This window comes from Clinocottus analis, unplaced genomic scaffold, assembly GCF_023055335.1.
Source record: "Clinocottus analis isolate CAN_PGR_092001 unplaced genomic scaffold, fCliAna1.0.p SCAF_20, whole genome shotgun sequence".
Taxonomy (NCBI): Eukaryota; Metazoa; Chordata; class Actinopteri; order Perciformes; family Cottidae; genus Clinocottus; species Clinocottus analis.
The window spans coordinates 5,912,548-5,936,059 of record NW_027175932.1 but is presented as its reverse complement, the minus strand read 5'-3'; the positions used below and the strand labels follow the sequence as shown (position 1 = coordinate 5,936,059).

The 23,512-nt window shown below is 40.1% G+C and overlaps 1 protein-coding gene across 7 annotated transcripts in view; it reads right to left on the bottom strand.

The window, feature by feature from the left end:
* atp2b1a (ATPase plasma membrane Ca2+ transporting 1a) overlaps positions 1-18,418 on the bottom strand; it is a 35,902-nt gene extending 17,484 nt beyond the window's left edge. For 2 of the 7 annotated variants that reach the window (XM_068586809.1, XM_068586812.1), the window contains exons 1-5: positions 18,313-18,415; positions 9,170-9,653; positions 1,396-1,593; positions 874-1,131; positions 594-719 (exon numbers count right to left, since the gene is read on the bottom strand). In XM_068586809.1, coding sequence (XP_068442910.1) covers positions 594-719; positions 874-1,131; positions 1,396-1,593; positions 9,170-9,362 — 775 coding nt within the window. In that variant the 5' untranslated portion in view covers positions 9,363-9,653; positions 18,313-18,415. Of the gene's footprint in view, positions 1-593; positions 720-873; positions 1,132-1,395; positions 1,594-9,169; positions 9,654-18,312 lie in introns of those variants that run through there. The other 5 variants (XM_068586814.1, XM_068586810.1, XM_068586813.1 and 2 more) reach the window with 5 other exon arrangements.
* Between the last annotated feature and the right edge of the window lie 5,094 nt (positions 18,419-23,512).

Genomic DNA, 23,512 nt, shown 5'->3' with positions numbered 1-23,512 from the left:
TGTGTACTCCACTGCATACTGATGAATTCTTGCAGTTCGATAATTTTCAATCTGCAGCTGCAAATGATTATTTCTTGTTAATTATTTTCAAATGAAAAGATATTCATTTTTCAATTTGTAGCATTATACATAATTGGTGATCATTAAATAATGAACACTGCTTTGAACAGTAGGTGTCAAACTCAATATGATAATGTCAAATGACCTCACTGCCTCAGGCATAGGTATATTAAGGAAGCTGAGGAAAGCAGATCAAATATTTAAAAAAACAATTTTATTTTGATGATGATATTGCACAAAGGTTATCTGTCATTTAATATAAATAAAGACTGGCGTCCCATAAAGCCAGACTGAAGATGTGTATTGAATTATTTAAATGAATTCAGCTCAGTCAGTTTTGCAGATGGATCATTTGTTATAAATAATATATTAGTAGCATGTTAAGATGCCTGGCAAAATAACAGGCACTGTGATGTTTTCAATCAAAGTCCCTTTCAAAAATCACAACCATAAATGTCTTCTGTTGACAACCAGCAAGGAGATAACTTAAATTATTTAATTTATGCAAATTAAAATGTGAGGCTTCGTGTTACCCGATAACAGCATGGGATCTTTTTGCTGCGTTTTCTTGACAAGGTCCGACTCCCCTGTGAGTGAGCTCTCATCAATCTTAAGATCATTGCCTTGGATCAGGACTCCGTCAGTAGGCAAAAGGTCACCTGAAACACACACGCAAAAGACATCTTTAATTTGGGGGAGCAACAGTGTACACAAAAGTGTTCAGTTTTTTTAATCAACCTTGGGTTACACAGTGTTAACCCGAAGCATTATATCCATCAAATGACCTCAATACACATCACTGTCTCTTCTTACCATATTTTACTTGTGCAATGTCGCCCACCACGATCTCAGCCACAGAAATTTGGATAACTTGTCCTCCACGGACGACAGTAAACTTCTGCTCCTGCTCAATGCGATTCTGTAGGCCCCTAAACTGCTTCTCTTTACTCCAGTCGTTGAACGCCGTCACCAGCACGACACAGATAACTGACAGAAGAATGGCGGCACCCTCGATCCATCCTGCTTCTGACTCATTTTCATCCTCCGCACCGCCAGCTGCCCTTCCACAGTCTGCAGAGGGACAAGGGACAATCTTAATACAAGTTCACCAACAACTCTCCCATAAATCACCCTCTCTTATCACATCATTCCATCACTTCGGCACAATTACATGCACACACTGAGAGGAATAAATGCAGTGTAAAACATTAAGAAAAGAGGACATTACATGAGATTTTTACCATAAAATAAATTAACTAGATGACTGAGTCAGGGACAAGCAACTGACAAACATTTGTTGAACATAGAACATGATTGTAATGAAGTGATGCTTACGTTCTCTTTCGGCATCTGGAGGTCTATAAAAAGAAAGGCCTAGTGAAACTATGGCTGCCACTTCTAGGATAATCAGTGTGACATCCTGTAGCGCCTCCCACACTAACTGTAAGAAAGTTTTGGGCTTTTTGGGCGGTATTACATTTTCCCCAAACACTGTTTTCCGCTTCTCAATGTCTCCAGGCTGTCCACTTAGACCTAGAGAGAGAAGAAAAAAACAAAGGCATTTGATTGGTACGAGCTTCATTTTTAAATCTGTCTTGGATTTGAATGTTAGACAAACATACAACTCTTAAATATTCACATCCTAGTTCACAGGAGGACAACTCATCTCAAAAAAGTAAAAGTCAGTGAGCCGTACTCTAGTCCCTGGGGCTCCAAAAACATTAAGCCCAAAAAGAATCAGCATTTCTGACAGGACACTATGGGGGCGACAATGCTAAACAATGACACACATTCTGTGGGTATGTCAAACATTTTTACCTCTTTCAGGTTTGCAAAACCAGACCAGAGGTCATATCTAATCCCATGAACTGCCTTTTTTACAAATACAATGACCAACTGACGAGGGAGATTGAATCAGCTTTAGACTCACAGGTGCTTATGTATACTACTGTCCTGTCCTGTTATAGTCATCTCTCTGACACATCACACGTGTGGTTGGCCTGAGACCCATTCATCCATGTGCACAGAGAGCATTCTGCAGGCAACCATTCAAATGCCTCCACATTCAAGGCACAGTCATATATTCAAAAGGGCCTTTGCACATTTGATGATGCGTGACAGTTTTTTTCAGTTCTATTCATGCCGACTGACTGTGTGGGTGGCTGTGTAGACTGGATTGAGCTCTGTGTGTGTCGTGTGGCAGAAAGAAGGTGGAGCAGAATGAGGGGACGGGGGGGTCGTGGGGACGGGGGGGGTGTTTCAGGGAAGAGTGACTGTGTGAAACTACTATGAACCGGCAAATGCGCGTGGGTGGGAGTGAGGAGGCAAGGGACTTAGACTAATAAAGAGTGGAGCTGCTGTTGGCTAAAGGGAAGCTGCACTTGGAGTAGAGGTGTCTTAATAGAGATGGGGATCAGTTGGGTCAACGTATGGACAGACAGAGAGAGGGAGAGACAGACGCACACAAACACAATCGAAGTACAAATCATGACACCACATTTGGATATTTGGATAATGATAATGCCGTGAAAACAGGGAGTGAAGCAAGTTGTTAGTTTGCAAATTGGACAATTCTCTTTCTGAAGTTCTGTCAAAGGAGAGCAGTGATGAAGGACACTGAAGTAGAGAGTCGATCAACGGAACCTCTCGTCATTTGTCTTGGAAAAATTGTCTGTTTCAGTATCTGAAATGTGAAGGCTGGCTTCTTTTCTTATCATGTATACTATGAGACATATATTCAAAATATATTTCAAAACAAGCAACATGAATACATTTCCTTGGGCCGCTGTTGTTAAGGGCTTTAAAATTAAGCAAGAACATGACCTGTAGATTGATAGAAAATAAAAATAATGGTTAGTTGCAGCTCTAGAGACTTGAGGTAGATTTTGGTTATTTCAGGCAAACATATTTTGCAAAGTAAAAAAGAAACGGTCTGCAACTGTTTACGTGAATAACTACTTGTAGTAGACATTGTACATCTCTCAAAGAAATAATTACTTTTAGCATTCCTGCTATCTAATTATATATTTACACACTGCCTTACTTCCTTCCTTTCACTCTAATAGTGTGCAATATAAGAGCACTAGGATACCTTATATTGTCTGGATATTATTCTTCACAATTATGTATAGGCATTTTATGATATCCACCCCAAGCAACTATCAATTCTATCTTCTTGTCTTGTTAACATTTTGATTGCTTTCTGACACCATGTAAAATGTCAACTGTTATTAAACTGCAGTCAGTGTATTCTGGGATTGTCTGGTGGTTTATAAATTAATGTTAAAGTGATAGTTACATACCAAATCTAACACTGATGCTTTATTTCATTTTAGGAGTAATTGTGTATTACACAATCCTCATTGAAGAGTAATAATGGGGAAGCAACAACAGATTATTTTCATTATCAATTAATAACTTCTACAGTTAAAGAACAATGATGATGACTCACCAGAACAGCAAATTAAAAAGGCTATGGGGTTAATCCTGCAGAGCTGCCTGTTGCTGCTCCCTGGCTGTCTCTCACCGTCTGCTTTGATTCTCTACGCCTCTAATGAAAACATGCTGACAGCTAATACCCCATTCAATTTTACACCACATTTTCCCTTTGCATTAGAGCAATAAATACAAGTGACAGAGGACGGTCAACACGTCGCCCCTCCATTGGATACACAAACAGAAAATAGGTCGGCCATGGCCCCTCACATCATTTTAGCACCCGGCGTGCGTCTCAAGTCAAGCAGCTAATCATTAACCATTTAATTTGGATGCTTGTCCCCAGCTGACCCCTCCAGGTACTGTCATTTCAGACTATAGCGAGGGGTCAAGGAGGTAAGCCTTCACTCTGGGCATGTCACAATTGAATGAAACAGGGTCACAATTTTTCTTTTACTGCCGTTACATAACTGTGTGCAGGCAGAGATGTGCCAGCACACTGTCCAGTACAATGAGACACTGCTCACCGGACACACTATTTCAAAGCAATCTCACTTCCAAGAGAATAGGTTTCATGCACTTAATACCCTGCTTTGTGTAAACAAAAGGTAGCAAAGAGGGAAATCCTGCACTGTGTCTTCTTACGTCAACAGAAAATCTGAACTTAACCAGACCTTAGATGGGAACTGTTGATAAGAATGATTGAATAAATGACATTGTGCGCTCTACTTCCCTTTCTCCTAGATATAGTCCCCGTCTGAATGACAGAAGTGAGTCATGACATGTACGTGTCTACAGACCATTTACATTGTGTTTTTTGATTCCCACAAGAGTCTCCGCTAAATTGTTAGTTCACTTAATGTGCGTTGTGTCAGTATTAAAGGAGACAAAGATGTTCACATTGCTAAAAGGTTAACCCCAAATCTGGGTATGGTAATATGATTATACTCATCAGAGTCTAACATGGATAATTGGATTATAGGATTCCCATAATAGCTGCTCTAGTTATAGTATTACTTTTATCACGTAAAGAGCAGATTATTAGGTTTTACACAAAAGGTACTTCTGGGTAGCAACTGAATTAAACATCGTATTTACGAGGTAGATACAAAAACAATGCTATAGAACAAAACAATGTTTCATCAAGAGACACATCGAGTGGAGACAAAGTCCACTCAAATGCTAAAAAGAAGAAAAGTACATCTTTCACTTTTCCTGTTATTTAAAAGAAACACTTTTGTATGTTAATACACAACAATCTTTGGGGTATTCTTTCTATATTGGTATTTTTTCTTTTTTATCCATCAACTCTGTACTGTCCACATTCCTCTTTTTACTTCCAAAACTAGTGTTAAATGAGTATTATCGTGTAATTTAAACAAAGAAATGTGTAGTTGTAATACACCCTACTCTGGAATTCTGGGAAGACCAATGAATGAGATAAAACTCTGCCTAGGAAGCCATACTGGCAGCAGGCTCGGCTAAACCACTAATCTACTAAAACACTAAATATCTGAATGGTTTGTACAAGTAAATCTGACCAACTATTCAAATAGACATAATTGGCATAATTAATAATTGATTGTTTTCTACTTCACAGTTGAAGGTTCTAAAATCACCAATACATTCATTGTTAATAACTAAAAACAATGTAAAACCCAAAATCTAAACAATTCTTCTCACAAATGACAGCTTCCAAGCCAAAGATTATAAACTGATCAGTGTAGCACCCCAGTTCCACTTAACAGCTCCACTAACAGGAGCAGATTTGGCCATATGCTACATCTACTTACTGGCTAAAGCTGATCTAAGCACATCATTTTGAATTTGGACATGAAGACAAGCTACGGCGATTCCCTAAATTGCTAAGTGTGAACTAGCATTTAACAGCTTCCCATTGAAAGAAAGGGTGTTGGTCTGGAATGATAGATACAGAGAGTCTGTCTGCTTTTGAGAATTGCAGTCCAATTGTACAAGCTTCTCTGCTCACAGCCGACTGGATCAATAGGCTGGAACCCAAATATTTGACCATACTGACACCGCAATCAACAGGGAATATAATATCTATGAAAGGGAAAAATAGAGGAACACTGTCAATAATATTGATGCCAAGTGGCGTTGCCTATTTGACAAATCTCATTATGCAGAACAAACAGACAGCAAATAATGCTGTTGTGTCCATAGTGTTTGCTAAAAATGTTGATACCATGATGGGATTTCATTCATTTTCTAAAATTATAGATGGAAATTATAGATGCTTTGCACCTCTGTAATGACTCCACTGCTGCAGGCATCCACTGCCCCTTTTAGCTTTTGTTTGGGTGCCCAAAGTAAATCATCCTCAAGCCCAAATACAGACATCTGGGTACACTTTGGAGTACAATAGTATGACCCTGAGCTGTGACATTAAATGCTGAGAAAATGTGGTAAAAGGATGGGAATTTTGTTACAATGCTCCAGTGATTTAGTATTGCTCTTACAAGCAGCTGGGGGACTCACGAGAGACAAATAAAAATTACAAAAAAAACAAGAATGGTCACAACTCATTCAGCACAGGCTCACATGTCCTGATTCATCAAGCAAGAGATTGAACATTTAAGTAGACGCCAGACAGCAGCATTGCTTCCACTTACGTGGGACTTGCCATTGACAAAGTCCGTCACCTCAGCCTACCTCACGTTCCTTTGGACGAGACACACTCTCTCTCTAAACTTTTCCATAATGCAACTCAATAGGGCCTTTTCACTGGATCCTCCCTGCCTAGTAAACACCCATGTTTTTCAATTGCCATGCCCCCAAATACGTAATGCAGGCTTCCAGTTAAAAATGTGTCACATCCAAGGCCACGCTAAGGTAACCCTGGTGACAAATCACTGGTGTTATTTTCGCTTGCCTGTTCGACAAAGCTCGTACAAGAGCCACAGAGAACATTATACAATCGTTTAACTAAATGAGAAGTACTCCCCATGACGAGTAAACTGATTTGATGTGTCAAAACGTGGTGGGGTTCCCCTATTATCTTTTCTTCCCCCTTCTAGTTGTGTCTTCGGTTATATAAATCTTAGAAACATTTAAACAGAGGGAGGGGAAACTGAGACTTAGCTGGGACTTGTTTCATCTCGTTTACTTACTGAAGCAGAGAAAGCACCAGATAAAAAAAACTGTCTGCATGCACAGAGGAAGTGAACAAATAACACTAGGCCACCTGCGGGAGCTTCAGGTATTGGTGAGCTCTCTCTTTCCAAAACACAAGGGGATCCACACCACTATGGAAACAGGATTTGTTTTGAGAAGTACAACACGAGCAAACCTATGAGGAGAAATGTTAAAGCACATAGTTGTTTAAAATCAAATCCGACTGACGCACAATGCTGCATCTCTTTCCCTCCAGCTGTTCTAATAAAAAGGCAATAAAAGTCTTAAAAATGAATAATTTTGAAAAAAGTTATATTCTCTCTGTGTGATTTTTGGCCTTCAGGCTTTTATTATATTATTCTACAGCAGTCTTACTGGGTTAATGTTTCACATTTGTCAAACAGACTTAAAAAGGTAATATTTGAATAAGATGTCCTTTACTACAATTTAGAAAGCACAGTACACATAATTAACTATTTTAAAACTCAGAGCACCAGTATGTTAATTATCAAAATAAATCTGATTCACAGCCCAGTGAATTGAAATCTAACTGAAGTGAGAGATGTTAGATCTTGAGATAACCAGCCTTATAACAAAAAAGCATGGAGAATTGCAGTGCTAATAAATAACACAAAGTAGAGTGGTACAGCCATGCACAGCAGCAACAGAGATGTTCAGTCAAACTTATTTAAATGAAAAAAAAATTGGGTTGGAAATGTGCCGGATTAGCAAAGGGATTGGTTTAAGATGTTCGCGAAATGACCAACCAACTAATTAGAAATCCCTTTTCAATTGTCAAGCTTCTGTAATCTTAAATGACGGCTTAATTTCCCAAGCTAATGACGAATGAGCCGATTGAAACTGAAAGTGTCAAATCTCAGTGGCTGCGTACCAAGTGAAACAGCACCTTTTGCGAGTGGAAGCTAAATGTGGACCTATTCAAGCTCATCAGTAAAGGGAAATTGTAAATAACTACAGGAGAAAAAATAAGCTTTTCTAAATGCTGCCATGGGTTTGTAAAGTAGCAGGCCATTTTATCAAAAGATTTGTTCTCATTAGGAATCTAGAAACAATCTAATATTCTCTTAAAACATGTTTGATGATCTGCAGATATAAATACAGACTGAGGATACGCAGAATATAGATGAAAAGTGTACATTTATAGCAGAGGTTGAAAGTAGTTTTGCATTCCAAACATGTTTGCACTATTATCTTAACTACTCAAACACCTACACAGCATCCACTTATGTGCCAAGGTTGATTTGTGCCATGTATCACAATGCTGAAAAAGCTGACGAGACTCAACAATCCACATTCTTTGTTTTAGTTGCACAGACTCAGTAGAATGAGCGGCGAAGGACGCACTTAAATGAAACCACCAATGTCACTCATACTACAAATATGACAGGACTCTGTGTTCAACAACTTGACACAGCTCATGCGTGTTTGGGCAGCTCACACTCTACCTCTCAATTGCCAAAATTATATTTGGAAATTTCTCTTCAGCGACATTGGTTTACAGGCCTGTATAACAGACAATGAAAGCAGCAAAGGAGACTGCATGGTGTGCCTTGAACATGTTCTCAATTAATTAAAAGGTCACGAATTAAACTGCAAGCTAGTAATTCTTGAATGAGAGATACTTTGAGCAGTCATATAGTTTGGCATTTGATGATTTCCTTTTGATACAATGTAGCCTAGGACATTTTTTGCTTGCTTTGAGACACTGCATACAGAGGACTATTGCTGCTACAGTGAATATGCGGTGCCGTTTTAATCTGGGATCAAACTGAAAATCCCCTCCCGTAAGAGTTCAGTCAAGGTCATTCTGGCGATTAGGCGGACTGTGTATAGAGGAACAACTGAGAGAGAGAGAGAGAGAGAGAAAAATAAAGAACGGTAGGGAAAAAATAGAGGGTCTGTCAGCTGTCAACCACCACTGCTTTAGAGAGTTTCTTTCTGCGGCATAACTGGCAATTTTTCCAAAAGTCCCTTCAATATTCATGGTGAAGAGTTTGGTGGCGTAACAGTTACACAGAGGAGACATTTAAAAGATGAACTCACTCCTTCCCTTGAACATGTTCAAGTCATTACTAACCAGCCTTACAGCCTCCCGTTTTGTCCGCCACATGTGGGACATTGACCTGCCTGCAGCCTGGTGCTGTGCCCAGGCAGACAGCTGGTCTGTCTGAAGCACAGAGACACACAGACACGCACACACAGACACAGAGGTGAAAAAGGAGGGAGGGAGTGAGGGAGGGTGCAAGGGACATATCCAGAGGCCTTGAAATAGAGCAGGACTGGCCCAGGTCAGAGCCAGCCTGCCCGGCCACCTGTCTGGCATATGAGTTTTCCAAGGAAGTGATGTCAAGGTATCCACAATGTGGATGATATGGCCAATGACACGCCTCCAAAACTATGTGTGCACCCCATTAGCATTCCGACAGCACTCGCTGGTAGCACAGAGGTAAAAACATGCTGCATTTCATCCAATTAAACAAAAGACATTATATTGAGTATAGGAGAAACATTACTCTACCATCTATAGGTGATGTTTTTAACCGGCTGCAGAGTCCTTGAGTATCCTCATAAGAATCCCCAATTTTGCCTAGTGCCTCTGCGCCTCTCAGTTCCATAAGGGAGCGCAGTTCTTTGAGCGTGCAGCCAAACTCTCCATCATGGTTGGCCTCCACCATGGAGTTCTTCACCCCGCTGTACGAGTTGTTCGCCATTGTCTCGCCGGCTCCCCTCTCTATAAGCGTTGCTGCTTTGGCTCAACAGTGGGGGTTAAAAACAAAGGAGAAAAAGTATTGTCCTGGAAAAGCTTAAATCCTCAAGAGAACGAACGCAGTGGTAGTTCCCATAAACAGCTGACAGGCTCTTCAGAGGCAGCTGGAGTCATACGGCAGGTAGCAGGGCAGGGATATTACAAAACAAGCCATTTCCCTTGGAGAGCTGAGTTCCTAGTCTTTCATGGTGACTGAGGATCACCCACAGAGGCGGAGATCACCATGAATGCAGATCTGAAAGAGAAGAGCAAACATACAAAAAAAAAAAAGTGTCAGTAACCTTGCTACATGTACAGCAGGGTTCCCTATGCATTTGCTAAAATTACACTGACAACTCATGACTGGTATTTGCACAAACTGTCCAGGCAACCTTCATTTTATGACACACTGGTTTATGCATCATATCTAGCGGTGTTCTCACAAGCAAAAGCAAACCCACAATGATGTGATTTTAGGAGGCCTGCAATGAAAGGTTTCATGATATTATAATTTTCGTGGTAAATACAACCAATTTTTTTCTCTATATAGATGGACACATTTATATTGACAAAAAATATACCCTTGTGTGAACTTTTTCTGATCTTTCGTGATGCAATGTTTTGATGTAGCGTGTTTAACAATGTTACCATTTCTGTTACTTTATGTCATCATACAGCTACAGTACACAAACACAGACACTTTTGTTGAAGCTTTTTACTCCTGCATAAGAGCAAACATGGATACTCTTAGACAAAACCACTTGGCTGCTGAGACAATTAGCGAAGTCATTTGCAAAACTGCCTGCAGCCATTGCCAAGAGATTTGGATTAGCCTCCTTGAGTTGTAATAAAATAATAATAGTTTTGTCGTCTGGAACAAACTCTTATCAGGTAATGTGCACTCTGCTCTCAGTATGTGAGCAGAGCGGAACATTAGCATTCAGTAATCAATCTGCTCGGAGCTGCTCCCGGGGTGTTCCCTGCATAGAAAATGTAAGGAAACTGTAGTCCTCTCCCCTCTCCATCTCCCCGCTGCTAGTCTTTTGTGTTTGTTGGATTTGAATTGACATTATAATGACAATACAGATAACTATTCAAGATTTGTTTAACTGTGGTCTAAACAAAAACAATCACTTCAAACACATAAAATGCTAGATTGGTCTGAACAATTTTGCTGGAGAGTATGAAAACATTTGTGGACCTTTAATGGTAGCAAGCCAACAAACAATGAGACAAATGTATACCTGCTAAACAAAAGCGTGCATATTCTCATTTCAATATATTATTTTGTCTGATATGATTGCTAGAAAACTAAATACAAGCTCTAAATGTCGGAAATGCAACCTACAATTGTAAAGCACACCACTCACCAGCAACATTCTGTGTCAACCCGGTCAATTTGTTTAAAAAAATTGGCTTTTTTATTTTTTTTTATAATGATCAAGCTTTTCCTCCATTTTCTACATCACGACATCAGCGCTTTTCTGAAAAGCTGAGATATTTTCAGTGAGCAGCGCTCGGAGTGGCCTGTGCTGGATGCGGCACCTTTTTCTTGAGGTGGCCATGCAGGCTTTGTTGAATACTGTATTGTAATTGGGCCATTAAGGCATCCTACGGTCTGTTATTTCTGCATGGCAGACCGCCGCTATGAATAACAGACCAGCTGCTATGGACGCAGTTCTGATCTCCGTCTACGGACTCCTTTCAGCGGAAGTAATAATATAATTTTCAATTTTGTGCAATTTTGTCAAATTGATTTATTTCAGAAGCAGTCGTCTAAAAATAATAAAAATAAAAATAAATCCTTTCGAAATTCACCAACTTGTCATTGATAAATTAAAAAAAAGAAATCTGAATCCCCAGCTTCCCTGCAGTGTAATAACTGGTGGGGTAACGTAGTAAGCCGGGACCAAGTGACCAAGTGACTGATTACCTCAGAAAAAGCCTTCCGTTTAATCTAATTAAGACTATCGGTGGCATCAGGGATCTCCATGGTCCTCTACATGGGAGAGTCCATTGTAATGAGGCGCTGCTCTCCATTCAGCTTTAATCAGCCAACACAATGAGGCTGATTCATTCATGTCGACCAAGTTGATAGGAATTTGCCGCGGTGCAGCTCAGACAGAAACGGAGTACTACGAGAACAATACAATTACAAAGGATGAAGGAGGGCAGGTGGGAATATGTTTTAAAGAGGTCTCAGTTCTTCTTAAAACCACGGAATACGCTATACTTTCGGATGGAAAATTATAATTCACACGGAACAGGTAACCTGGACTCAGCCATATGATCCATAAACAAAGGCACCAGAGCACATAGACGGGGACGTTTTTGTGTTGCCGTGATCTCAGCTGGGGACGTGTTTACGCTTTCTGCATTTCCGGCTACAACAAATACCAAAAGATGATTGAGAGAAAACCATCTCTACACCAAACAGGACTTCAGACATGCAACTCCATACTAACAACCAAAACTAAAAATATGCAGGAGAGAAAATGTTGCCTTTATTATTGCTCACTGCACAAATGAATGCTTGCAGCTTATTCCATTGAGTTTCTTGGAAACTATTCTGTCACATGTTGAGATTCTATTTGGAGCCATCTGCCATGGAAAACAGGACAGAATTTATTATTTATTACACAGCTTAATTACACGGACGGGTGTATTACTGAGGTGGGAGAGATCACCGAAATCGCCATTTTGAAGAGAAAATGCTTCTTTTACCTCTTGTACTGACCCCAGGTTTAGGGGGAGGTCTTCAATGCATTTTGAAATAGTGCTGTATGTATTTAATACTACATCTTGTACAGCATGTGCAAGTGACAGTTGTTAGACAAGACAGACATATTGGCATACATGTTCTTCCATTATATGTGAAAAATATTGTCAAATCGTAAGGTAAGTCAGTTATGCAACATCTTTTTGCTGCTTAATGACTAACAAAACCCATCTCTCATCTCTTGGATTAGAAAGTCATCCATACAATACGTTCTGGCGTACATCACAGCTGAACACCGTCTTGATTCAACCTTTAATTGTCATCAACAGCCTCCAGTGTAAGAGAGTATTGTGTCAGTTTCCCACATACAATTCCATAGAAACTGAATAACATCATGCTATTGTAATATTAATTGTAATAATTCCAAAGGGCCTTTCTCACAACACGACAATGGCACTACTGTACTTATGATACCCATTATTTCCAATGGCTTGTGAGGTTAATCATTTCCCATAAACCTGGCTGCTTCAAATGAAATTAGGATACAAAAAAACTTACACAAAGTAGAAAACTGAATAAAAACGGAGAAAAGAACGACTTGTTCATTTGTAATGGATTCAGCAGCCTATTGCCAATTCACAGCGAACACATCCGAGCGCCCTTTCACATCTAAGAACAAGAGTTTGGTTTGTTACCAAGCCTTTGAGTTCCTTGTGTCCAACTGAAGCCCTTTTTCACAAATTCCAACAAAAGGACAAGTGTTTTTCAGGAGTCATGTGTTTTTTTTGTCCTTTTGCACCTTGCAATGACATGTTGCCTTGCAATTGTTTAATTTGTCTCTATAGGACATATCTTCAAAGAGTGGGAACATTTCACTTGTCTATGGTACTGCATGGGCAGAGCACATGTGCAGTCTATAGTAATGAATGCAATTCTCTGCCCTCTCCATTTCCCTGTCCTCGTGTCTTACTCCATGAGCCCTCTGCCACATTCACACCCCCTAACCCCACGAGCAGCAACAACGCCAAGATGAAGGAAGTGCCAACATTTGCTGCGCTGCGACAGTTTCGGGTTGCGGAGCAGGTCAGATGTCACAACAGTGGAAAATCATTGTGATTGGATCTCCAAGCCAACAGCTGGCATGATATGGTTGAATGACAGAGGCTAAGGTTAACCCTTTCCACACAACGGCAAGCAAAACCAGAGCTCAGCGCGAATACGAGGCGGTTTTACCAAAGGACCAGTGTCTTGTAAGTGACAAGTCTCCTCTCTACCGGAGCTATTTATGGCTGCTATTACACACATACACTACACGTACACTAAATCCCCCCAGCAAGAAGGTCATGGAAAATGAAAACGAATGGATCGGAGAACAGTCGTGGCCATCTCAGAAATATTCACATATCTTTGTTTCCACGCTAAGGAAACCCTCTGGCAGTTTGTGCACCTCTACGTGCCAACAACTCGATGCAAGTCAAGGATAGCAATTCTAGGGATCCCTCTGCAATGGAGCTGCCTAATGCGAGGGGTGGTATTTTTAGCTTCCCGAGACTACCCCCTCCCCCCATCGCTAGCCGTTGCTGAACTGGGTCAGGCCATGTAAATGTGGAGGGTACAAAGCAGAGACACCCAGTCCTCCTTGTGCTGCATGGCTCGCAGCTGAGAGCGCTACTTCACCCCACGGACATGAACCTCTACACGGCTCTTGAATGCTGTCAGGCTGCCAATTCCGGCCAACACAGTCAGAGGTGTCACCATCAACATACTTTTCCTCTTCAGCTTTTCATGTATGGAGGGAGACGTGATCTAAAATGATAATAGACCATAATCGTTTGACTCAGATGTAAAAGGTTCAGCACGACGTGTAGTAACTGTACATTATTCTGTGTAAAAGAATACTTTTGATTTGGTTCAGAATAACCACTTTTTAAGTAATTTATTCATGAATAAGTTATACTGCACATCCAAACTAATGTTTCCTGCATGCAACACGGAAGCTGTTTTATGTTACTAAATAAATCATTTTACTGTTGCTGTTGAACCTTTTTGGAAAGAAAAATGTCTTGGTCTTTCTTTTTTTTCAACAAATACTTTACAGGAATATGAAGAGAATATCAGTGATATCTTGTCCCAGTTTTTCCTCACAAGGAAAAATACAAAAAGGAAAGTTGCATCAGAAAAGTGAGGAAAATGTTGGCCTGAAACTGGTGTGTGATTTTGTCTTCTTACATCATAACACAGAGGAGACATACATTCTAGCTTTTGGTCCCCAAAAACCCTAAATGTGGCGATGCCCTAAAATATTTATTTTGGGAGCATCGACACATTGAGACTGACCAGCAGGTTGCTGCATGGTGCAAAAAATTACATTAGCAAAACATATTCATGAAAAGGGCCTGTTAAAAAAAGATACACAGAATATATGCAATACAATACAGCTGGACTTTTTATGTAAACCTCTTACTTGCTATCATTATAGCACAATAAATGTCACAAGTGTATACTATGCCAGTGTTTCTTCACATTAGTACAAATTCTAATCTTTGTGACAACGACTGTGAAAATGGTAAGATGTCATATGGCGCCGCGCAATCATACAAAACAATTTACAAACACTGCTGAGTCCTGAAAGACTATCCTGTTGTTAAAATAATGACCACAATTTTGTTTTAACCACCATTTAATGTCCAACCAACAATTAATTAGATTTGTCCCAGCCTTTCAATACTACGGAGTCATCTTTAAACCATGACTGTGATAGTATTATAATATTCTTTTTCCTTTAGGAGGAAAGAACGGCCAGAGGGTTTTATTTCGTCGTTACATAGTCCTTCATGTCCAAAGAATGGAAAATATTCCAAAATGAAGCATCTTTCATCGAGGCACTTTGAAGATGAAAGGCTCTATGTGTTCTTTGTTAGGTGTTATTCTACATAGCAGCTCAGTGGCCTGAGGTCATGCGGCCTTGCCATTTGCTGCCTCTGCCTGACCTTGCTGTCCTTACCATTACAATTTCAGGACGCACTGGAGTTGAGCATACTTCACCAATACCTGTGGTAGGGAAGGCAATTTGTAATAGCCAAACATACGTGGAAAACATTATCATAAACCACAGTAGAGGTAAATTAGGTCCGAAAGCCAATAGTGGCAAGGACTAGGTTGCTACACAGCACTTTTAAATAATATTAATGCAAGCTTTTTCCTTGTCGGAAACATTTAACATAAAAATGTCATACTAGTGTTTTAAAGACTGAATAACAGGCTACATTCAGTGTGACTAAGCCACTGCTGTAATGGCAGTGTCAAAAGCACAAGACAAAATTGCCTGAGTGGATTTGTTTATAGATGGTAAGAAATATGTTAATATTAAGATAAGACAATATGAAATCTTTCATAAAAAGAGTCTAAAAAAAAAGTAAAAAATATTTATTTATTTAGTGACACTTAAGTAACATCACCAAGTTCTTGACAGCATGCTGATAATTACAAAAATAACTAATGACATGGAAGATATTTCTTTAAAATATTAAAAGACCTGCATGGGTTGACATTGTTCACTCATTGACTAGACCAGTATGACATGATTTATTTCCTTGTTTTTTTGCAACTAAGCATATTTTTTTTTTAGTCACACATGTAAAATTCTACTGCTTTGTATCTTTGCATGAATAGGTAGTAATGAATGATGTTTGGAATAACCTTGGACTTGCAATACACACAGAGAGTGTAAGATAAGCAAAACTTCATCATAAGTAAATAGTACCATAAATATGTTGCACTTGTTAACTTTCCATGTCAATGTCAACTTAGATTTTCTACGTATCATGGCCGGTCTCTAAAATAATGTTGAATATTAAGCAGGAACATTTTGAGCAAATGTTGCTATTAACTACATTAGTCTTTTTTGGGGGATGCAATGCTTGTAAGTGACTGAAGTGCAGAGCAGGACAATGAACGTATCAAGCTGCTGTAAGGGGGACTCATCTGTGATGAGTTAGCGGGCAGACTTGACAGGCGAGAACTGCCTGGAAGAAATTGTACTCAGTATACTGCATTACGCAGTGACTATCGCTATGTACTATCGCTACTAAAAACTCCCGTGCCATGAGAAGCAAACAGCACTAATTTTAACAGCAAGCTATGATGTTAATTAGTAGAAATAAGACTCTCCAGCATGGCTAATTCACATTGTGTGCCCCTAATAGAGAATGAAAACTCAGAGTCTGAAAAGAGAGTCTTGAAAGGTTGTAAGTCAAGAAATTCAAGTAAGAAAAACACAATCAAATTGAACCACACAGCCAAGGAGGTCAAGTGATCTTGCCTCTGAGATACAACCATTTTCCAAAACAAGTTTAAAAAATACTGACTTGTATCCTTCAGGGCGAGCAGTACAGGGAATAGTCTGCCAATATGAAAAAGCATGGTATAGCAAGGAATAAGAAAGGATATTTTTGGCATTCTTGAGTGACAGCAACAGTCTGAATTCAAAGGGTGCAGACACAGCAAGAGATAGTGGTCCAATTGACTCAATGAACAAACCTTAAATCTCTGTTTCGACATGAAATGTCACTCATTGCGCCAACAGTTTTCTCATATAGTAAACTCAGACATTACTATTCAAAACTGTAAATGAATACCACCAAGTGTCAATTCATTAAGAAAATACTGTAACACAGTAATTTGACTTTAATGCTTGGCCGTGTAAAGCTTAGCTGACCATTTTGTGTTATGTGTTATATATATATATATATATATATACACACACACACACACACACACACACACACACACACACACACACACATACATATCACTTATATACTATTCTACAGTGACTGGCACACAGTCTCTCATTGAATAACAGTCTATTTCCTTAAACTCAAGCTAAATTTCCTCTTTAAATGTATTGAGACAAAACTACAACACTATTTGCAAACCACTGCGGGATCACAAGTCATTACACAAACACAGGAAGACACTGCTGGCGCTGCAGCAAACCGGGTGCTATTTAATTGGATAAGGAGTGATCCCTTCAAATAGACACCAAAAAGGTGCTCAGTGGCTGCACTCTACATCAACCTGGAAACGTACAGGCAATATAAACAGGTGCGAAGCTTTTTTTACAATTGTACATTATTAAACGGTCACAAAAGCATTCGTATACTTTATCAACTAACAGTAGGTGGAAAGCTTAGATAATACGTGATGCATTCCGTTATAACGCATCCAACACCGGGCAAAGGGTATTTATTCAACGAGCGTATGCTCAACTTTGACATCATTAGGAGACGTTGCTGGTTGCTTTACAACGTCACTGATATTCGTTAAATGTTTCCATTGAATGTCAGTCGACACAATAACTTAAATGTGCCCCCCTGTGTGGGCTCCCCGAATAGTCCGCGTGAGCAAAAGCAGGGCGTAGAGTCCGATACTCGGAGAAGACAGCGTTAACCCCCATTAACGTTATCTTACCGACTGGCCGTCAGTAAAGGTGAGCCCACGTGACGTTTGAAAGAAGAAGAAAAAAATGACATCTCGTAGAGCGCGCGCCGCCGGAACTGTCTCTGGGTTTTAAACGTTCAAATGAAATGCGGGTAACGTTAACCTTCTCTTGACGTTATACGAGTCGTAAATTGCCACCAATAGTTCACGCTACCAGTCTCCAAATGAAGAGGATCGATGTCTGAACGTGCACGAGAGACTGTCGCGTGGAGTCCAAACGGGCAGGGAAAAAAAGCGAAAAAAAGCGTTCCAGGCTACAGCGTACAGTGTTAGCCAAGTAGCTCCCTGGCGTTAGCTTCTGCTGATTGAAAAGAAGTGAAATGCACAAAGGGTACTTCTAAAAGCTTGACAAGTCGTGAAACTTAGCCCAGGGTAATGCACTAGTCAATGTTATCTCGGCAAAATTAAAGAAAATCTGGTAGCATCCTGACTGACGAGGTGCCTGGGTTGGGGGGAAAAAGAGACGCCCAATGTCACTATCTCTCAAAGATATAATATTGGCTAACGATGTTAGCTTGGTTTAAAGCTAACTATCCAGGGCAGCAACCCACCGGTGGCTGTCGTTGATCTTTGCTCACATAAATGAAGGCTTAACCATCAAGGAGCTTTCTATGCAACATCTATAACACTTGGAAGCAGCCCTCGTCTTGCGGCATTTTGTCGCGGTAGCACAGAAATTACAAAAAATACTCACTCCGTTCTCTGAAGAGCACCCCAGGTCCCTTTCTCTCTGTAACTCCCCCTCAGTCTCACCAGAGACTAGACTCTCTCCCCTGATCTGAGGTAAAGTCCCGCCCACTGCGCTGTCACAACCACAGACGAAGTCTCCAGCCAGAACAGTCAAGATAGTTACACTCCAACTTGAGAAACCTGGAAACCCACGTCTGGAAACCACGTGACAGGTGCGTACCACTGCGTTTTAGAGGTTTATTTTTAACGTTTAAAAAACTAACTCATCTCAACAATCCCAATGATTAAAGTCATTGTTCATACAACAGTATGTCATTTTAGAACAGGTGCAGACTAAAGTATCTGTGTTTTTTTAATAATTCAATATAATGAGATGTGTTTCTCTCGTAACGCTATCATCCCTTTTAACTTTGGCGTTAAATGTGAAGCAATATGGGACACAATGTTAAACATGACAAGTTTAAAGATATCTTGGTACAGTTTCTCTGACGTAGCTTTTGACGAAGGCGGAAGTAGGAGGACGTGAATCATCTCGCTTCGCCTGGTTCCTTTCTGTCACAACACCGCCGGGGACATGTGATGCACGTCAAAAGGAGGATGGGTATGGACCACTGGTGTGGATTCCTATTGGTTTAGCCAGCATATCAGTCGCCTATGGAAACGGTTACGTCATGATCCCCCCCGTACTCCCCCTTTACTCCCGTGTCGATTTATAATAACACGATTATTCAACAGTTCAACCCCATCATATGATGCAGCCAGTAAAAAGCACAAACCGAAACCTCACTGCCGCATCGTTTTTTGCCGTCTGCGTGCCTGAACTCCTCCTAGGCTTCACAAGGCTCTTCCCTCGGCGCCTAATCAAACCTGACGTCATTCTTTCCATGATGTAGCGCTTTTCTTCTTCTTCTTCTTCTTCTTCTTCTTCTTCTTCTTCTTCTTCTTCTTCTTCTTCTTCTTCTTCTTCTTCTTCTTCTTCTTCTTCTTTTTCTGCGGATTCAATGCCCCTATTCTTTGCCATTCTTTAGTCCTGTTTAGAACGAGCCACACACTTGGCAATCAGCCTTCCTATTACAGGGACCAACCCACAGTTAAATGCAATGTACTGCAATTCATTACAATGTAAGCAAGGTCAATCTTTCATTTTACTATTCCCTTAGACTTAGTACAGATACAAAGCCCCTGAGCAGAAGTCATTGAAATGAAAATCTAAAGTTCAATATGTGTACAATACCAGTCGCAGTATTTTTTCAGTCAGGGTAAATAATACATCAGATATGTTTGCACGAACCAAGTACGTTAAAACACTGCCTTTTTTCTGTAGTTTTATAACTACGTGGTGGACCCTATGTTGGAAAAGACACGAGTGGTGGTAGATGATAAACAGAAAACAAGTTAGGTTAAGGTCAAACCTCAGTGTAATATACTTGCTGCCTTGACATAATGGGATTCATTATTAACACAACCGTCTCAAGTGCACAGAGGCTTTTCTCTCTTCAAAATTTGTAAACAGTCGAAAAGTTCACAACACGTTTATGCCTTGTGTGCAATTTAACTTTAGCTGGAACATTTTGTTTCAGAACTTGTCAACTAAGATCTTTGTCAACGATAGAGAAAATATTTGGGAAGGAAGAGAAGAAGCAGGAAAAAAAATGATGTAAGTTGACTTGTGCAATTATTTGGTGAAGTCAAGAGCAGAAAGAGGAACAATCCATCCAGACAAATAGATAGTTAGATAGATAAATAGATAGATAGATAGATAGATAGATAGATAGATAGATAGATAGATAGATAGATAGATAGATAGATAGATAGATAGATAGATAGATAGATAGATAGATAGATAGATAGATAGATACTATATTAGGTATAACCGTATATTTGTAATATAGAGTCTGTAATATGGTAGCATTTTGTTGTGGTTAAAAAATGTCAGTGACACGGGTGGAATTTTGACCAATGTTTGCAAAAGCAACCATCAGTGAGATGATGCAGTCAGTCGAGTGTGGGTGTCACATATGCTTCCCCACACCCTTCACACCTTTTTCACTGTCAGTCAGTCTTCTGCTGTCAAACTTCAAATGAGAGCTGTTCCACAGGAAGCGCTTTCAATGTTGATGCTTTTCTCGTACATCAGTTCCAACAATAACGGGCCACAAGCTGAGATGGGACTGGCAAACAGGCTTTGCTCTGTGGACCTTGAAACCCCTGAGGAGCAGAAATAGAGACAAGATCTATTTTATGTCCGCCATTTTTCCAGTTCACTGTCAGTGGTTTTGGTGGCTTCCTGGTTGGTGGCCTGCAGTGCTTGGTGTTTGGCCAACGCTTGGCAGATGTCGCTCTAACGTGAAACTGATGCCGCCCATTTTTCTCTGTCTGTCATTGGCTGTCCATCAGTCTGTTTATCTCCCTTCTTACTTGTTCAGATACTGCTGAAGCCAGAGGAAGCACTTAATGAGAATGTATTGGTAGGAAAGGTAATATAGCTAGCCAAGGTCAATCTGGCAGTAACTAATGAACCTGGCTAAAAGATGACTAATTAACACGTTATTCATTTCTCCCTTGTAGAATTACTACAAAAATACTTTGCTGGTTGTCTGGCAACTGCTCCAAGCCAACAAATAGTCCGCCACATAACCCCACATGAAAGGGCAAATTGTCATTTTTACAATTTGGTTCATTCAAGATTCAATGCGTTCATTTGTGAGCCTGAGAGGTGCTAGCACATTTCCTGTCTTTGTATTAAGCAGTTCAATTTAGATACGAGAGTGACATTAATCTCTCCATTTAACTGTCAATCAGAAAGCGAATAAGAACATTTCCCAAAATGTCAAACTATTCCATTAAAATGTGTGATATTTAAAGACAACAGTAAGGATGAAAAACGTGAACAAATCACGCAAACCGGAGAAGAGAGAAGCTTTTCGATGAGTTCATAAAATGCATGTGCATAGTAAAAACAGCATTCTTTATGCATAATTTAATGATAATCCTGACAGCATGTTCTAGTCAGCGGCTGATATGTATTCTGTATCTAAATATGACAGACAATAGACAGTCTGCTTTGTGTCATCAGAGACAATTTGTTCAGTTTAAAATTAATCTGTGCTTCAATCCAGTTAAACACTTTGAGACCGCAGAAGTGATCAAGATGGTGAAGCCCCACACAAAGGACCTTTTAGCTGTATGCATCCACACAAGATTCTGTGGGCTGTCTGGTCTTTTGACTGGTTAATGGAGACAATCAATGATCTACTTCTCGGGAGGGAAAAAAAAAAAGTATCTCCAACAGAGTTGAGCAGAAATCTCAGGAAAATAAGCATTGCGTAAAAAACTATTTCAAGTTTTTTTTTTATCTTAAATTGGAGAGACCAATCATTTCTTCAACAGCTGTTGTCTAAGTCTCACTGTTGACTCAGTTTCTCAGTGGAAATGTGCCATATGCTCTTGTAAACTACTGTAAATGTCAAGTGTCATCTGTCTGTTTGCATGCTAATGTCTTGCTCCTGTTGTTTTGAGAATGCATTCATGATGAGGCACGCCAAAACTTTCCCAAAAGCCGAAATTGCCTTCAGGGTAACTTTTTGCATACTGAAAACAGAAACACTTAAGTCATCTAGGTGGAAAGAGAACACATGGATTCACAGAGAAATATAATTTCTCTGTGAATAAACAAGATAGCATTGTTTGTGTGTGTGTTGTGTGTGTGTGTGTGTGTGTGTGTGTGTGTGGGTTCATCCCAACATAGAACTTTAATTACTGCGGTAGAGCTCCACACACTAAGAGACAAGATGACTTGACAAATAATTGCAGGTTCAGTGGAAGAGTGTCTAGCAACTGGCATCGCGTGAATGCGTCTGCTGTGAGAGAGGAACTTAGTTGCAGACTCGGCGTCTTATCACAGTTTTAGATAGCACACTGCTATGAACTGATTAAGAGATTTACACAAGTAACTATGCACAATGGAAAAGCCAAAGTAAGTGGAAACAATAAATCATGAGCCACAGAGAGATTGTCAGTTATTTCCTCAACATTTTTTAAATAAACATATGAGTGCGGTGGAAATGCCTATGGTGCACTCGGAGATCATGTGCCTCTTGAGCCAGGGCAAGTGGAAAATGCGAACGTGAAGATGTTTCATTACTGGACTTACACAATGAATATTGCTTCCTTTGGTCAACCGATCTTTCAACACCACTTTACTTCTTGAACGTACGTTCGATTTTCCACTGGCTCAGCACATTTGTAAAGAGTTGGACGTGGAGGAGGATGGGGGGGAGCCTTCCTTTTTTTGAAGAGGAAGAGGAAAATTGTGTTGCATACTTTCGAGAAAGACTTCTGACTTCTGGGGTGATGATGAATTTTCCAATTGCAAATTAATTAAAAGTCCTGTTGTTAACCAATTCTGTGCTTGCATTTCTTAGTTTAGATAATGTGTGCATCTCCATTACCTTATTGTTAGACCTATTATTCCAGCAGGACAGTTGCTGTATTGCTATATCAATCAGACAAAGTTTATAAGGACGGGCCTCGTGCATTGTAATAACAAACCTTTCTTATCTAACACGTCATTAGTCTGCCACAATTACTGTAATCACATTTGTTCTAAAATCCCCAAAAGTCCAAACATTGGTTTATGTCTGCTGGAGGAATCATCAATTATATGATGAACAGTCACACACTCTGCTGACTGGCAAAGCAACTGCAAGCACAGATGCATGAATTGCACCTATGATGCAGGTAAACATCTAAGAGAAGTTCTGAAGTGAGACCTTGTGAAGCAGTCCCACACACAAAGGCCGCTTGTGTGAAAGAAAGCTGAGAGAGAGAGGTGGTGGTGGAAGGTGCAGTGGTGGTGAGGAGGGGGCCAATCGTGACTGAGCTGCTCGCCCAAGGCTTGTGCATGTTTGTGTTTCCAACTACCCCTGGAATTTACTGCAGGCACTGGCGAGGGCAGCCACAGAGAGGTGAATGGCCTGTAGGATAAAGGCCAGAGTTGTTGGGAAAACAGCAGCGGAGAGAAACAGAAAAAAGGGAAACAGAAGTTGTAGAAAAGGAAGAGAAAGATGGAGCAAAAACACTGAGGACAGACAAGGAGTTATTGTAAAACAGTCAGCAAATAAGTGTGGACTGGAAATAGAGATGGTTAAACAAAAGCAATGTGTGTGCATAGGGTGTGTGTGTGTGCGTGTGTGTGCAGGGAA